The sequence below is a fragment of the Mytilus edulis genome, chromosome 5 (assembly GCF_963676685.1).
Source record: "Mytilus edulis chromosome 5, xbMytEdul2.2, whole genome shotgun sequence".
Taxonomy (NCBI): Eukaryota; Metazoa; Mollusca; class Bivalvia; order Mytilida; family Mytilidae; genus Mytilus; species Mytilus edulis.
Genome location: NC_092348.1, coordinates 3,367,024 through 3,384,627, shown reverse-complemented (window position 1 = coordinate 3,384,627; position 17,604 = coordinate 3,367,024). Strand labels below are relative to the sequence as shown.

The 17,604-nt window shown below is 31.8% G+C and overlaps 1 protein-coding gene across 3 annotated transcripts in view; it reads right to left on the bottom strand.

The window, feature by feature from the left end:
* LOC139522775 (adenine DNA glycosylase-like) overlaps positions 1 to 16,692 on the bottom strand; it is a 34,713-nt gene extending 18,021 nt beyond the window's left edge. The window contains exons 1-7 of one of the 3 annotated variants that reach the window (XM_071316289.1): positions 16,601 to 16,692; positions 11,579 to 11,685; positions 10,600 to 10,676; positions 9,544 to 9,617; positions 3,964 to 4,005; positions 3,443 to 3,514; positions 783 to 896 (exon numbers count right to left, since the gene is read on the bottom strand). In XM_071316289.1, the coding sequence (XP_071172390.1) occupies positions 783 to 896; positions 3,443 to 3,514; positions 3,964 to 4,005; positions 9,544 to 9,617; positions 10,600 to 10,663 (366 nt within the window). In that variant the 5' untranslated portion in view covers positions 10,664 to 10,676; positions 11,579 to 11,685; positions 16,601 to 16,692. The remainder of the gene's footprint in view (positions 1 to 782; positions 897 to 3,442; positions 3,515 to 3,963; positions 4,006 to 9,543; positions 9,618 to 10,599; positions 10,677 to 11,578; positions 11,686 to 16,600) is intronic. The other 2 variants (XM_071316286.1, XM_071316287.1) reach the window with 2 other exon arrangements.
* Positions 16,693 to 17,604: the final 912 nt, after the last annotated feature.

The window sequence follows — 17,604 nt, the reverse complement described above, 5'->3', positions numbered from 1 at the left end:
CTGTGGCCTGAAGATAAAAACATATTCAATAGTGACTCTGATAACATAACCATCTACTATCCCTGTGGCCTGAAGATAAAAACATATTCAATAGTGACTCTGATAACATTACCATCTACTATCCCTGTGGCCTGAAGATAAAAACATATACAATAGTGATAACATTACCATCTACTATCCCGATGGCCTTAAGATAAAAACATATTCAATAGTGACTCTGATAACATTACCATCTACTATCCCTGTGGCCTGAAGATAAAAACATATTCAATAGTGACTCTGATAACATTACCATCTACTATCCCTGTGGCCTGAAGATAAAAACATATACAATAGTGATAACATTACCATCTACTATCCCGATGGCCTTAAGATAAAAACATATTCAATAGTGACTCTGATAACATTACCATCTACTATCCCTGTGGCCTGAAGATAAAAACATATACAATAGTGACTCTGATAACATTACCATCTACTATCCCGATGGCCTTAAGATAAAAACATATACAATAGTGACTCTGATAACATTACCATCTACTATCCCTGTGGCCTGAAAAAAAACCAACATATTCAACAGCGTAAAAAAACTAACTTTTACCTTTCTTTTGAAAAATTTCAAATAATTTAATATAAACATTTTTCTCTAAAATTTTCTTTACTACATTTACATCAAGAGTTAACTTTTGATTTTACTTGCTGATATTTTCATTGTTTGCTGTTAGCTTTGATGGTGACACCATTGACTAGCTCTTATACAGTTGATGATGATGATAACTGACCTGTCCATAAGCTATAGAAGCAATAGCACCAGCTGTATACTTCCCCACACCTGGAAGGAGTTTTAACAATTCATCAGCTGTTTTGGGCATTTCTCCTTTCATTTCACTTACAACCTACAAATGGATGTTTTAATTTGTTAACAATTTTTATAAATATATCTTCACAGTACACACTCATAATTCCTCTAAAATTACTGTTTTCAATCATTATATTTTTTCAAATGTGCAATGCATCTTTTAAACAAGAGGCTCTCAAGAGCCTGAATCGCTCACCTGGTAAACAATGCCTTATTAACTAAATTAATAAATTAATGTTTGTTGTAAATTAAACAGAGTAACACAGGCCATGTACTATCCTGGAAATACCTTTTAAAGCCTCTTGGAACCTCTGGAAAGAAACGGGCATGAGTTCGCCCTACACTTAAGATACAGTCTAGGTCAATCTGATGATTCATAATACAATTGCTATTAACAGTTTATTTGTATCTATAATAATATTCAAGATAATAACCAAACACTGCAAAATTTCTTTAAAATCATCTTTACTTGGTCATTTAAAAGTAACATCATAATTAACTTCATGATAAACTACCTTAACCAAAATCTTTAAAGAGACATTAGCATTAGGCATTAGGCATTAGGAGCAATAATTTGTATCAGTATTTCATGTTTTTTTTAGTCTAAACTACATTTTAATTTGCTATCAAGGTGACCACTGAAGACTGCTATCAATCAGGAAACCATGTATAACAATAAATATATATATAAAATATAGATAGTGAACTAGTGCAATTTAATTTTTCTAGGTCTGTTTGATTTTATATTGTAGAACAAAAATATATGTTATTCATTGTTTTTAAATGTGTTTCAATGAGGTTTTGTGGATCAAATCATTTACCGTTGGTTCACTTTCATAGTTGACATTTTTTTCCTTTTTAACAAGCATTCTGTGAAAATTGCATTATCATTTACCATTGGTTCACTTTCATAGTTGACATTTTTTTCCTTTTTAACAAGCATTCTGTGAGAATTGCATTATTATTTACCGTTAGTTCACTTTCATAGTTGACATTTTTTTTTCCTTTTTAACAAGCATTCTGTGAGTATTGCATGGCAATACATAGTCCCCTACTGGTTAAAAATTCATTGTATTGGAATAAAATTCTTACTTGATCTATTAGTTGTCATGGTGCAAACTATATATTGAACATCAAGTCAATATCTTCAAGCATGACGAAAAAAAGTGTTGAAAACTGATTATTTAAATGGGGCTCAGGCATATTTGATATTTCTGTCAGAAGTTCTGTATATTTTGTTATTTAAATCTTTATAGAGAGTGAATCAACTTGGTCGAAAAAAATTGGGGGTCACGGACCCTTTAAGCTCAAAATATTACTTTTAAAGAGGTATATAAAAGGGAATGTTTTTCAATGAAATGATAAGGAAAATAGAGGTGACACTTGGTTCAAAACTGTAATATAGCTTCAAAAATTGAGCAAATAAAAAACATAGGTCACTGATAAGAAAAAAAAATTATTTTGCATTAAACCCAAAATTTTGATGAGAAAATGGTGAAATTGGGTAAAATGTCATTTTGAGTCTTTCACAGATACACATAATAATGATAATAATTGGTAATGGTAGTGACATAAGTACAATAATTTAACATTTTTAATCAATCAAAATAATTAAAAAAATAATAGTGAATTTACAACACAAACTTTTCGTGTGCATGGTAATTAATGTGTGAAATTATGCGCAGTCAAATAGTCCAGATCCACCGTATGTGGATTTTCTCAGTCCAAGGACCATAACTCTTCAAAAAATCATCAGACCAGAACCAAATTTTAACTTGAACTGTAACTTGTCATGATAAAACTATATACCAAATATCAAATCAATATCTTCAAACATGAAGAAAAAAAGTGTTGAAAACTGATTTGTCGGAATGAAGGATAGACAGACAGACCGAGTGCAAACCTAAAGTACCCTTCGACTTCTACGGTAGTTCGTCGGTAGGGGACTAATAACTTAATAAGCCTAAATCATGCATGACCCTTCTCCAGCTATGGCTTTTAAATGAATACAGACTCAATGAGGGCAAATTATTCTTTTTTTTCAAGTTAATAATTCATCAGCGATGTTTCATAGCTTATTTTGACAAAACTGATCAAAACTCTTGATAAAAGTGAATAATTATTTCACTTTCAATAATGATAACGTTTTTAATACCTCATAGCTAATTAATACCCTTTTAACATGAGAATGTTTGGGTTTTCACATAATTACAGTTCCAGATTCTCTGAACTGAAACCTTAGGGTCAAACTGTGTTATGACACACATTTCATAAATTCACATCATAATGAACATATTTGGTGCCCTTTATAGCTTGATGTTCGGTGTCAGCAAAGTAGTTATCAAAGGTATCAGGATTATAATTTAGTACGCCAGACACACGTTTTGTCTACATAAGACTCATCAGTGACGCTCATATCAAAAAATTTTATAAAGCCAAACAAATACAAAATTGAAAAACGTATTTGTCTATTACATGATATACTTTTACAAATTGTTACTTGGAACAGAGTTGTCTCTTTGGCACTCAAATCACATTTTCTTATATCTATATATGTAGTAAGTTTTTAAGTTGATGATGTACCTTTTGAGCACCTTCATGCAATCTCCTTCCTCGTGAGTAGTACCCCAAACCTGACCATGCTTCATTGACTTCCTAAAAAAAAGAACAAAGAAACAATGCAAAAAAAGTAAAACATTAAATGACAAATGGTATGAAGGAAATCTCCAACTATCCTTGCAAAGATTTCATTTCCGTTAAAGTTATTAGTATCACACTGCTGTTTAAAGATAAAAATTTAATTCTAACAAAACAAAATATTTTTCAATTTAAAACTGTTAACCTCTTTCATAATAAATGAAACACTTCTAATGCATTGATGATCACCTCCTGGCTTTTGGTGGGGTTTGTGTTTCTTATTTATCTATGTTGTATTTTGTATAGCTTTTTTATAGCTATGACATTGTCAGTTTGTTATTGACTTATGAGTTTGAATGGCATTTTGATATCTTCTGTCTCTATCTAACTTACCATACTAGTATTTTATAAGTTAAATACCTCACATAACAAATGTATGACAGTTGTACCTTCATAATAAAACATACCTCTAATGTTGCTTTTGATAAATCTTGAAGTGTTGGCCATTTCTAGAAAGAAAACAAATATAAAATCTTCGGTTGTAATATAGATCGAATATGGTGACAAATAGTATAACTTTTGAAACATGAAAGACCTTTATAAAAGAAGGTACACAATGAAAGATGAACATATGTAGGTTATTTTCATTTGACTTTTAATGATTAAGCTTTAATGAAGTATGCCATCGGTACAATTAACTGCTATCACTGAGATCATGGAGATATGTCTCGCCTTTTTGAAATTTTGATAATGCATATGTTGAAATTAAAGATTTAAAATAGCAATACTTTAACAATGTAAGTTATGCATATATTCAAAGTCGATGAACCATGACTAAATGAACATGGCTGAACAATCTCCATGGAAATAAGATGTGCCAATGTTAATACAAATGCATACCAAATATCATTGACTTATCATAAGTCCTTCCATTTAAACAAACCTAAACAAACCTAAACTTGTAAATTATGTAAAAGTGTCTAAGTCAATGAATGAGGGGTGGGGCTTTATAATATTCAGGGAAATTAGACTTGTAAATGCCAATAATTTGCATACTAAATATCATTGACTTAACATTCATGACATTAGCAGTTCATGTTAAAGACCAAACAGCCTATTGTTTATGCGCATCAACTAACGCAACTTGGTAGTGACATAAAAGCTCTATGACGTTGTTTCTAGCAATGAGAAAACGTCAAAGTATAACGTCCTATTTCGCGTTTTTCACGGATTCCAACATGGTGCACGCTTTTAAAAAAGTACGTCTCCCAAGAAAAGAGGAATTAAACGTCGAGCTGATAGCTTGTGGAAATTTAACACAAATGGATACAGACACTATATTTAACATTCGTTCTAATAAAAACAATAACATATAAATTTTGATCTCGACTTTTTTGCACCGATCTGCATTTTTTTTTTTTTTATTCTTTCACATGCGTAGATTTTGTCTTATATTTCCGCCGATCTGCATTTCATTTTTTTTTTTATTCTTTCAATTGTGTACAGGGTACCGGTTATTAGATAGGTGATAGTTTTTATGTTCAATTTATGTTTTCTTCTGGCCCGTCCATTCGTCCGTCTGTCCCGCTTCAGGTTAAAGTTTTTGGTCAAGGTAGTTTTAGATGAAGTTGAAGTCATATCAACTTAAAACTTAGTACACATGTTCCCTGTGATTTGATCCTTTTAATTTTAATGTCAATTTTTCAAAGTTTTTAAAAATTGAGTATTCAGAAGGTCAGGCCGATAAAAAATTATTCCTAGAAGTTTTGACATACTGGCAACGTATGCATGTAACTGATGTCTGGATGATTATCGTTAAATAATGTCAGATCTTGCAATGAATTTAAAATTTATTTATACTGCTTATTTGACAAAATCTTATAATTATGACAAAGGGTCATTGTCGTTTGTCATTTGTTTCATTTTAAATTGTCTTAAGAAGTAATGGTAAACATTTCGCCTGATCCCACTGATCGTACAGCTAATTTCCTAATGTAAGTAGATCAACACTTTAGTTAGTTGCTAGCTTTGTTTGTATATTTTGTGATAATGTCCAACTGAATTTAAATATCATATAAGGTTTACATACCTATATATGAAGATAATATTAATTACAAAGCTTGAATAAACATTGATACATACAAAGCAAGGAAGCCAACCAAAGTTTCACCCTACATGCATTAGAAAATTAGCTGTAAGGCAAAACATATAAAACAGTTGTAAATTTAACTTAATATGACAAAAACAATTGCTTCCAACATAAAATCCCCCGTTTCATTTAGCTAAAACTATGACCGGAAAGATTGAAAACAAATTTCGATTTTCAATGCCGGCAACAATTTTGACTTTTTTTTATTTCCAAAATTAGCAGTTTAGATTTATAATATTTTATCCCATTTGAGAAATCTTACTTTGTAGTTTTCAACAGAAAATTATTTCTAAATTAATTTTTGAATTAAAACTTTTTGTAATTTATATTACTCTCTGGTTTATTCAAAACACGTGAGGTAGCAATAACAGGGATTGTATTTCATGATAGATGTATAACGTTTTAGAATCAAAAACTTTAACTCATATATTATACCTATAAATTTTGATTTCCTTATATCTTAAATATTCAGAAATAATGAGTTCACAAACTAGATGGAATAATTTCTATACGCTCGTCTTAGTCGGGAAATAAAATGGTATAAAGAAGTCCGTCCATGCTTTTGTATATCCGGTCTGTCAACAGTAGTAAATGAGTTCGTTACGGCAAACTTCTGAAATTGACGTGATAAAAAAAACACACTTATATAGTCTGATATAGTCAAATACTCTGTAGTTAGCCAGTGCCATCTTTCATTTCTTTTTTTTCAATAATTTTGCTTATGAGGGGCAGAGGACAAAAACAGATTTTCCTAACAAAAGCGGCGAGAAAGGTTATTTCAAACAATTTTCCATTCCGACGGATGGGGTTTCTGAAGGTTATTATTGTGAGGCAACAACATCATAAGATCTGATACTGACACGTGCATTTAATCTCTTGTATTACCGGATAATAAAGTAGGTGAATATAGTTGTTAGTCTTGGAAATTTAAATGTGGGTTTCAAACGTCCAATTTGCGATTGTTTTCAAATAGTGCGCCAGCAAGGAAAGTTTGTACTATGACGTCAGATGCAATGTTCTGAAGAAAGACAACTCTTTTCTTCAAAACGAACGAGAAAAAACATGAAAATTACTCATAACTTTTTTGAAAAGTCGGTGACATACACTTTTTTTGGCTTTATTTTGTAGAGTGCACATGGCACTTTCCTTCTTGAAATTATTATGTAGAAATCACTGGTAGATATTTTTTAATACTGGAAACGTTTTTCATTTCTACGTTTCATTTTTGGCGGGAATGAAATAAAACATATTTTTAAAGATCAAAACAATATGAGTCTTAAATTCTTGAACCTGTATTTGATAGCTACAAATCTACTGTTTAACGTGAAACAAGAATCATGCTGGTAGGTTTGATATAAAGGATTTTTTGGAGAGTTTAATTAAGAAGCAAATATATGTTAATATTCGGGAAAACACGAAACTGAGGTTGCTATAGCGACAAAACTAAGTCGATGACCCCCAATTTTTTTCATCATTTTTTGTTCCTCAAATCATGAAATACCTTCACACAAAATTTTAAGGAAAAATCACTGGTAGAAATAAATAGGCTGTTTGGTCTTTAAACGATCTAATAACTAACTAATACATGTAAACTAAGCAAAATTTGCAAAGTAAATAGACCATGACTGAGGGAGAGGGGCTAGATATTCTCCATGGAAATAAGATGTGCTAATGCTTATACAACTGAATACCAATTGTCATTGGCCTATCACTAATGGTTCCCCTTGAACTGACCTAATCATAAAATAAAACAAACATGCACCACTTTGAGTACTTCAGGGGCTCAATTTCTGTATAAAAATTGTCCTGATGAAGCCTGCCTTGCAGGCGAAACATGTAGACCATAGCAAATAAAATTGCAGACCAATTGAAGTGTTGTTGTCAATTTGGAGTATTATTTTAATGTTGCATTCATTTGCATAATTTGACAACCCTGCATACCAAGGTATCCACTTCAGGGACTCTATCGAAATGATTCACACAGGCGTTGGTTCACCTCGAGGTGTTTAATTTAATATTATTTAAGCGTGAACCCCTGCATCCGAAAGGAACCGCCTTGTTACACGCGCCGATCTACAGGCCACCAGCATATACATGGACCAAGGAATATTCCATACTTACGATGAAATAACAACTGAATCAAGATGACCAAGATGTCCGATACCACCTATACATCTATAAATGATAGCAGATATAAATGATTGCAGAAGAAACGTACCACGGGCGCCGGTCTTAAATGAACTAGGAATTCACAACTATGCCATTATACAGACCAACTACTGCAGACAATCCAAAAATTATATAGAGTCACCAAATAATTAACAAAGGAACAGTTTTTGACTATTTTATTATCCACAGCGGCGATCATAATCTTCCTATTGTTGCCGACGCGCCGGGAAGTAGTAACCTCCAACTATGGCCAGGTTGGAAGAGAAGCCTTGCGAAGTGGTAGGAACCATGGGAAGTTCGTCCTATTAGATGCCAAGCCTTTAGAACAATTTAATGTATCATATAATAGTAAAACGAACTCAAGTTACATTGTATACAAACTTTAATTTTCTATATTTATCTTATCTATTTATAACTCTGTATTGCGACTTTCACTTTTCATTGTTTCTCTCACCATGACGACGTCAAATTCAATGCACCACTTTGAGTACTTCAGGGGCTCAATTTCTGTATAAAAATTGTCCTGATGAAGCCTGCCTTGCAGGCGAAACATGTAGACCATAGCAAATAAAATTGCAGACCAATTGAAGTGTTGTTGTCAATTTGGAGTATTATAGTAATCATAAAATAATACATATAAACTATGCCAAATTTTGAAAGTCAATAGATCACTACTACCATGACTAAGGGGCGAAGCCAAATAATCTGCATGGGAATGAGATATGCCAATGTTTATACAACTGCATACATAATATCATTGACCAATAACTTGTGGTTCACCATAAACTAGACCTAATCACAAACTAATACATTGTTGACACTGCTGACGCTGGAAACAGCATACCGATGTCTTGCTTTTTGACTCTGTCAAGGTGAGACTATAAAAATGAGGCAACTTTTGTAAAGATATTGTAAAATTATTGATAATCCTAGGCCTTCAAGATTGAGCCAAAAAAAAAACATTTATAGTGGCAATATTAGTTCCTGTACTATAATGAACTCATGAATAGGCTATAATTGTTACATTAATAATTTCCAAACATATTTGCATCAAAATTGTCTTTTTATTTAGTTGGAATTTTAAAAATATCATATTGTGTCCTAGATATTAACAACATATTAATTGTTATTTCATTTACTTTTTTTTAGGCCTACGTGTTATGTATTTGAAGATTTTTTTTCTTCAAATAATCAATCATAGATATTTTCTTATAAAACTTTTAACAATATCATGAAATTCATTACATGACGTCACTAAGTATGTCGGTTTTAGATATTCTAAAAATAACCGTGAAATATGTTTTTTGCTGTGCAATATACTTTTTGCTATCCGATGTTTTCTATCTACCTTTGAAAATATAGTTTAACATGTTACTATCCCTGAACGAATCAAAATAATTAAAATATACGAATTAATAATATTATAAAGTATAGCTTTTCCTCTTGTGGACAGCCATACTGAGATCTGTTATTGCCCAAATCAAAATTATATATATAGTTATCTCATCTGCAATCATACCACTAGGCAGTACTATATTTTTAAATCTATATGTCTTCAATGTATGGCTATGTCATTAGATTCATTTCAACAATTATGCAATTTTCATATAAGTATAATAAAGTTAAAATAAAAGTTCAACTTAACATAGAATCAAGGAGCAAAGACTAAGTTATTATATCCAAGACATAAAATTGTTTAAACAAATATATGAGAATAACATTAACAAACCTGCATCCATTTGTTGTAATAACTTATCACCGTGGCAACTTGTGTCTGCTGTAACATCACTTCAGATACCCAAACTGAAATACATAATGAATAGTCTTACAAAATCACATTAATTGTAAAATATACAAATATTAAAGATGTGGTATGATTCTGTACAAAAAAAAAAGTAAACTAAAGTGCAAAAAGGGCTTTTCAATTCTATACAGGAATTAGTTGAACATTACAAACCTGGTAGAGCCTTGCGATCGGAGAAAAGCATGCTGTTACGACTACCAAACGATGTTAGGACAAAACGCTATGGTGAACGACGGTTCGATATTGCCGCACCAACTCTTTGGAACAGCTTACCTACATCCTTACGAAATGAACAATCTCTTGACGTTTTTAAAAAGGATCTTAAGACATATTTTTTCCGAAGTGCTTTCATTGATTTTTTGTAAATTTTGAAATTTATGATCAATTTGTTTTACCAGTTGATTGTATTGTATTGTGAACTTTTACTTAATAATTTTTAATACTTGAGTCACTGTGGTTTAATGATAATCATTATTTTAAATTTATACAGAGGAAATTTTAAATTTTTCTTAACTCATTTTTATTTTTTGAAACTTTTTACTTTTCTTTCATTTTGATTAATTTTAAATTTTTGATATTTTTTGTGTGGGTTGTACATTCTTTTATATTATTCTATTTAACCGACAATAAATGTTTTCATTTTACACGACACTGCTCAGAAATTGTATTTATGTGATTGTATATTTTGCTTTTACCTTATGTATCTTATTTTTTGTTTATTCATGTTAAGCGCTTAGGGTAATTTTTCAAATTATATAATGCGCTATATAAATATTGTATAATAATAATAATAATAATACAGATCATTTGTATATTCATTGGTAGTCCAAGATCTAGAGCAATAGTGATTACCAAATAACACAATTGCATTAAAAACTTCAGATAGCTACACAATGTTGCTTTATTCCCCAAAACATCTTTGGTTACTTTCACTTAAACAGTGTGATTATCCATCATTTGTGTCCATCATCTAAATATTACCTGCATATGCTCTCTGGTTAACATCAGGATTGGAAATCTGAAAAATAAATAATCTGGTTAACATCAGGATTGGAAATCTGAAAAATAAATCATCTAAATATTTCATATCAACATGGCTTAATATTACATGAACATTTTTTCAGCATTCAGCATTATCTACCATGCTAGTTTCCCTTTTTAAAAACTTGAATGCAACTCAAGTTAAAGTTCACTCAGAAGCTCAGAAAAGATGCTGTTTCAATAATTCTGCAATTTTGTCAAAGAAATAGTTTCTTTTAAATGATATTAACATGATTAACTTTGTGTGTGACGCAATAATTTTTATTTCCATTATACACATTCAAAGTATACAACTATCCTTTAGACAGTGAAATTCCTTGTAACTCCATACATGCCATATATTGGCTTGAATCTTTCAGTACCTGTGAGTTCTCTAAGATCAGTACTTTATGTCTATAGTGTTGTTGTAAGCTGTTTATTTTGCTTTGTATCTATCTGATGAGTCAAGCCCATATCAACTATTTTTTATAGTTGTTTTTTATAGTGTGCTGTTACACTACTGTACCAGTTAGGGGAGGGTTAGACACCTACAAATATGTTGAACCATGCCACATGCTATGTGTGTGTGGCTTAAGAGTCAGGAGCATATGTTTTGGTGTTTGTATTTAAAACTGTTTTTTTTATATAGATCTGTGTTTTGTTTATTGTTTTGTAGTTTGTTTTTGTGTTGGGTTGGGACTAGATACCCTGAGGCCTCTATCAGGTTTAACCCTGTCAGATTCTATATGTGCATATATCCCAAAGGGCCTTTTGTAGCTTGCTATGTGTTCTGGGTTTTGCTCCTTGTTGAGAGCTGTACAGTGATTTAGTCAAGTCATTCTATTGGTGGCCTTCGGCTGTTGTGTGCTTTTTGGTCTGTTTGTTGTCTCTTTGACACATTCCCCAGCTCCATTCTCAATTTTAAAATTACTCTAATTACCTGTCTTCTCCATGGTAAATCTCTTTTATTTTCACTGTACCATTTCAACAATAATTCTCTGAATTCTTTAACTTCTTGAGAAGAGAAATCATGTATAGATTCTGTTCCTGTGGAATAATAAAGAAAGAAATATATTATCAAATTAAGTTCGGATGTTTTTAGGCTTTTGGTTTTTACATTTCTTTTTATAAATCTGAGCGATGCATTTGCTTTATTCAATGTTATTTGTGATGTTATTTATATGTGAATTCCATGTCAGATTGTTTGTGATAGTTACCCCAATATATTTTGCTTTGTTGATTTTTATATATGATCATGTAGTGTGTATTCAAAGATGATGGGTTTACGGTTACTTGTTGTGTGGATGATTTCACATCTGTCTGGGTTAAACAGACATAAATAAGTTGATTTTTGTTTTTGACTTAAAGAAGTCAAAACATCTATTTATTATAAAAATGTGTTTTCAATTTTAGACTTATCTATGTCAGAAAATGACAGACTTGTTTAGGTCTATTTATGTTGATGAAAAAACTTAATTTTACTTGGTGGCCAAAGTACACCACCTAAAAATGTATGACAGCAAAAACCTGTCTGAGAGTTCACAAGGACTTCAGCTATCTATATTTAATTATCTAATTGAACATCCTTACTAAACACAGATGTTTTACCTCATTAAGCGTGGTTCCAGGTGGTTGCATTGTAAGGTTAATTAACATTATCTCTGATTTTTTAGACTCTCATTCATATATTTCTTTAGAAGACAAAGTATTGTCTTTCAATGTTGTCATTAGTTGATTAAGATGCATGACCTTTTTATAAATATGCGTGGGTCTTGAAGTTAACCAATTTATCGACTTGTACATGTAGGAGTCAATATTTGCAACTTTTTGATTCTGGTCAATTATTTCTTGCTTAACAATACTTGACTTATTAAAGTCATATTTTGTCTTGCATTAAAGGGAGACAAATCCTAAAACTTACAAATTTATACCTCTATGAGTCAAAAGCAGATTCAGACTTATTTATGTCTGACCTCTGACTGTTACAAGACATAAGCCATTATTGCTCCCATTGTTCCAATTTATGTAAGTCTGATTGAAGGTAGTCTGAGATTACTCTGACGTCCAACGAGATTACTTGAACGTCCAACAGCTGTTTTGCCAGACAAGCTGGTGCTGAGGGATGTCAGAGCCAGTCCCATATCATATTGTTTCCTGCAGTTTTTGAAAAGGTCATGTGTAATTTTTTTCTCAGATGTGAGATTAAACTTACAATCAAAGCATCAAAGGGTGCTATAGGCAGTTAATCAAAAACCCAAAGGCAAACTTGGCCACGTTCAGATTCATGAATAGTGTAAAGAATTAGTCAAAATATTTATCTCAGGCATTGTTCTCAGCTATTTCTAAAGTATCAAATAATGCTTGTACAGTAATGTTTATGTTATGCAATCCTACCACTTTCAAAAGTTATTTCCAATTTATATTTATAAAGATTCAATGTCTGAGATTATACACATACACTGTCCTATGTTAGGGGAGAGTTTTGTGCCAGTTAAGATTTTTAAGCTGCCACATTCTGTATGTACCTGTCCATAGTGAGGACCCACTAATGCGGTGATTGTTGCTGTATATCATATTTATTTTTCATAATTGTTTTGTACATTTTTTAAAATTTTATTAATTTCTTGTGTATACTTCTGATTTTAGTATGATGTCCAAGTTATTGTAAATGCTCTTTTGTTCCGACGTTGGAAAGTTCCAGGCAGAAAGAACTAACTAGCCGTAAAGTTCTCCAGAACTTATCAACTACATTGTAGTTACTTTGTTCTTCCTCTGGTTTAAAAGTTCCACCTGAACAAGTGACTAGTTGAAATAGTTTACATTTTTGTTATCATGGTTATTGTGTTAAGGGGCCAGCAAAAGCAATCCTTTGGGTGTAGGAGTTTCTCCCTGCTTTAAAGATCCATTGGTAACTAGTCCGTGATTACTCTGACGTCTAAACGGCTGTTTTGCCAGACAAGCTGGGGCCGTGGGCCCAGGGCCCCTGCTTGTCTGGCAAAATAGCCGTTAGACGTCAGAGTAATCTCGGACTAGTCGACTCGTTACCTTTTTATCGTATCATGCGATTTCTTTTCTTATTATTTTAATGGGGAAATCGTTTACCAGCATAAAGTTGCTGAAGGAACCGCATAGAATTGATTCAATAACACTTAACGAGTGTTTGAATGTGAAAAATTATAAAAAGAAACATATAAAAAAGTCGTATTTTTCTGTACCGGAAATCGAAAAGTCCTTGTAAATCAAAAACAATTACGATGTGATACGTGTCACAGATTCGGACTTAATATTTTACAAAATATGCGACTTTGAAGTTAAATAATGCCGTCCTTTAGAAAACAGTTGTTAAAGTTTATATCACAATATTTATTGAACCACATCGAGCTTAATCAAAGCACGTGTAGCATTATGTTACATTGTGTAACACCAAAGGGAAACAAGCTTAAAATGACCTTGACATCGACCAATCAGAAACTTAATTTGACAAGCATGAAGGTGATTTGCTAGAAATCGGAATAATATTAACAAGAAAACAAATGAGCATACATTAAAGATTACTGAATAAAGATGATTGAAATAATCTCAATCAGACAAAAAAACGAATAAAATGATTAATAATAAAGTACCGATATATCATCAGAATTCTCCCAATTTAAAAGGTACCTAAATTTCGTCTTCTATGTAATTTGAAATTACCGCCAACTTATATCAGCTTATTAATAGACTACTGACGTATGTAATACGTATCGATGACAAACAATATTCCTACGACTTTTGCTATCTGGGAAATGTAAACGACTCATCTTTATAGATTTTTAGCGATCAAATATTTCATACAATTGTTCTTTGACATCTTAGCCCACAGCACAGGGGGTAATAAACTATAGAAGGATTTCTATCGAGCACTACTTCCTATGTGCAACTTCAAAACTTTTGGGAAAATCGACGACCATTTAACATTTTTATGGTAATATTTTTTATATTCCAAAATAAAAAGTATGAAAAAAGTGCCCAATTAATTATAAATAACATGATAGCCAGCCAGATAATAAAAGTGGCACATATTTCATCATTTATTGGGTAGAACATAAATCTAGGGTGCTCGAAAAAAGCAGCTTAACTGCTTAAAAATAAAGAGATAAATGTAAAATGAACAAATTGAGGCGATTTATATGATCCAAGACCGTCAGTCAGCCCCAGAAGCAAGAAAGCAGCTCATCCATTTTGAATAGGCAAATATCCACTTTTTGATATCATGGACAGGTCAGGAATAACCACCAATTGACGTATAATACCTCAATTGACGTATAATCCACCAAATGGTGGATATAGAGATAGATCAATTGACGTATAATGTTCTTTTTTTCAAATAAAATTTTAAAATGAAATTCGCGCGTTTTTTTGCACATACCATCTGAACCTTTGAATGGTACTCATTGATGACATGAAGTCCATTCTGACACCTCGTGCTGCATTTGCAGTGACAAACTCAAAAAATAATTTGCACCTCCTTTACACACCTATAAATTCTTTTTTCAAAAGACCTGATGGATATGGGACATCTAAGAGTTAACTCAGACTAGATTAAATGGTGTGACAATCAATAAGTGATGTTATTGTTAAATACATAATGGTATCATCTGCAAAGAGGCGCACATTACTTTTGAGGTTGTCTGGCATGTCATTTATGTAAATTAGGAAAAGACATGGGCCAAGAACAGAGCCTTGATGAAAGTCCGACAGTGCAGGTCAGCTGTCTGTCAACTACTACCTTTTTTCTAATTCGTTCATACCCCAGAAATAATTTGGCTTAGGCCAAAAAAAAAAATAGGTGTGTTTCCGGTCGCCCGACCGACCCTAATTTTTTGGCGCCGACCCTAACTTTTTTTTCCCGGAAAAAAAAAACAAACAAAAAATCCGGATTTTTTTCGTTTTTTTCCGGAAACGGTTTTTGTTTAGTATAGCCTTTGAATGGCATCTTTTAAACGTTTGATTTCAAATAAAATTTTAATACAGTAAGCATTTGTGTGATACAGATTGAAGTCAAACAACGGCATGGCTTCTGCTATGGCCATCAGTCAAAGTGTGTTATCAATAACAATCGATGAGTGTCCACACAGGAACGAGAAAAAAAGTATAATAGCCCCATTTTCTATTAATTCTACCACCTTTATTGATATATTCAATCAGTATCATGACTTTGGATTAAAGAACAATGAATTTACTGTGACTGGAAAAAGCTGGCATCAGTTCTGTGAACTAAATTGTCTGAAAGAAACTGATTATAAAACAGGTCTTTGCTGAGACAGACTTTGATGGGCTTTCTGTGTAAGACTATAGCCTGACCCGTACAGATGGCATATCAGTTCTGAAAAGTTTGAAAATTTTATAAGCTGGAAGTCCTGGCCAAGTCTTCTGCAACTTTTGAACATGGACTATTCATATCTTGTATACTTTATACAATGAACTGATGAAAATAACCTGAAAGAATAACAAACTGATTATAAAAATACACAAAAAACAACCGAAGCAGGCCAGTGAAAAAAAAAAAAAAAAAAAAAAAAAAAAATACCTACCTACCGACCCTAATTTTTTGGGGCATGCAACAGGAAACACACCTATTTTTTTTTTGGCCTTATCTGAGTAAACAGAACGTCAGAACTTTGATTAGTAACCATGGGCTAAATCCAAAAGTGACTGTGAATAATTCGTCGGTACTTGTCTACCTAGAGATAAGACAATGTGAAATTATGTGATGTATTTTAGTCAGATTTTATTTCATAAGAATTCGCTCTATGCATGCTTTTTCAGTGGAATTGTTTAAAGATAATCATGTTATGTAAGCAAGCTCAAAAATTCACATAAACATCCCCGAAAATAAAAACGAGGACAACTGAATCGGTTATTATTAACCAATTTATTACAATATTTGTCTTATGCAGTTTCTTGAGGCATATGTTCTAACCTGATGTACCATTTTGATGTATTTTCCTTTTAACCATGATCACAAACAAATTTTGAAGTCGGCGGGAAAGGAGGGGTATCATTTACATAAGGGAAGGAAACGTTAATATTCGTTGCAGAAACGGTGAACGTAATTTGTTATTTACTTTCTCCTTTGTTGGAGCACTATAAAATGATATTACGATTGGAAGGTGTCCGGATTCAGTTTTGTACAAGGTTCATTTTCCTTTTTAATTTGTCTTTTCTCTAGACGAATTATTCACAATGACATTTAGGATAATATGAACGGATTTAGCACATCGTTACAAATCAAAGTTCTGACGTTCTGTTTACTCAGATAAGCCAAATTATTTCAGGGCTATGAACAATTTAGAAACAAAATGAGAATGATTGTTTAGTTACCAAAACATTGTATCAATTACATTTTTAAGAAAGATGTACAATTCACTGCAAATTTAGTAAAGATTCAAGAGTTAATTCCCATTTTACATGATATCAGTATAAATGTCTAATAAAAAAGTGTATAATATTTTTTTACCATTATAAATGACCAAATATATGTACTATTAAAGGGGCACTAGCTACGAGATATATAATAAAAATCTAATATTTTTTGCTCAATCATTAATGAAATGCAAATAGTGAAATAATAATTCGCTGGTTAGCAGCCAGTATGGTTAAATTTTGTCAAAATATTAAGCTAAAACACATTGATTATGAATTATTCACTTGCAAGTGAATAACTCGGCCTCATTGAATCCGTTTTCATGTAAACTTCAATTTAACCCCTAAGCTTGAGATGGATAACAAGTGAGTTGTATGTGCAAAGATTTTTAAGGAAAAGAATGTCAACATTGAAAGTGAAACAAAGGTAAATAGTTTGATTGACTGATCCGATCCACAAAAAAATCATTCTTATACAGATAAAAACGTTGATAAACATTTATTTTTCATTTATAATATGAAATTAATAGACCTAGAAAAATCCAACAGCACGAGTTTGCT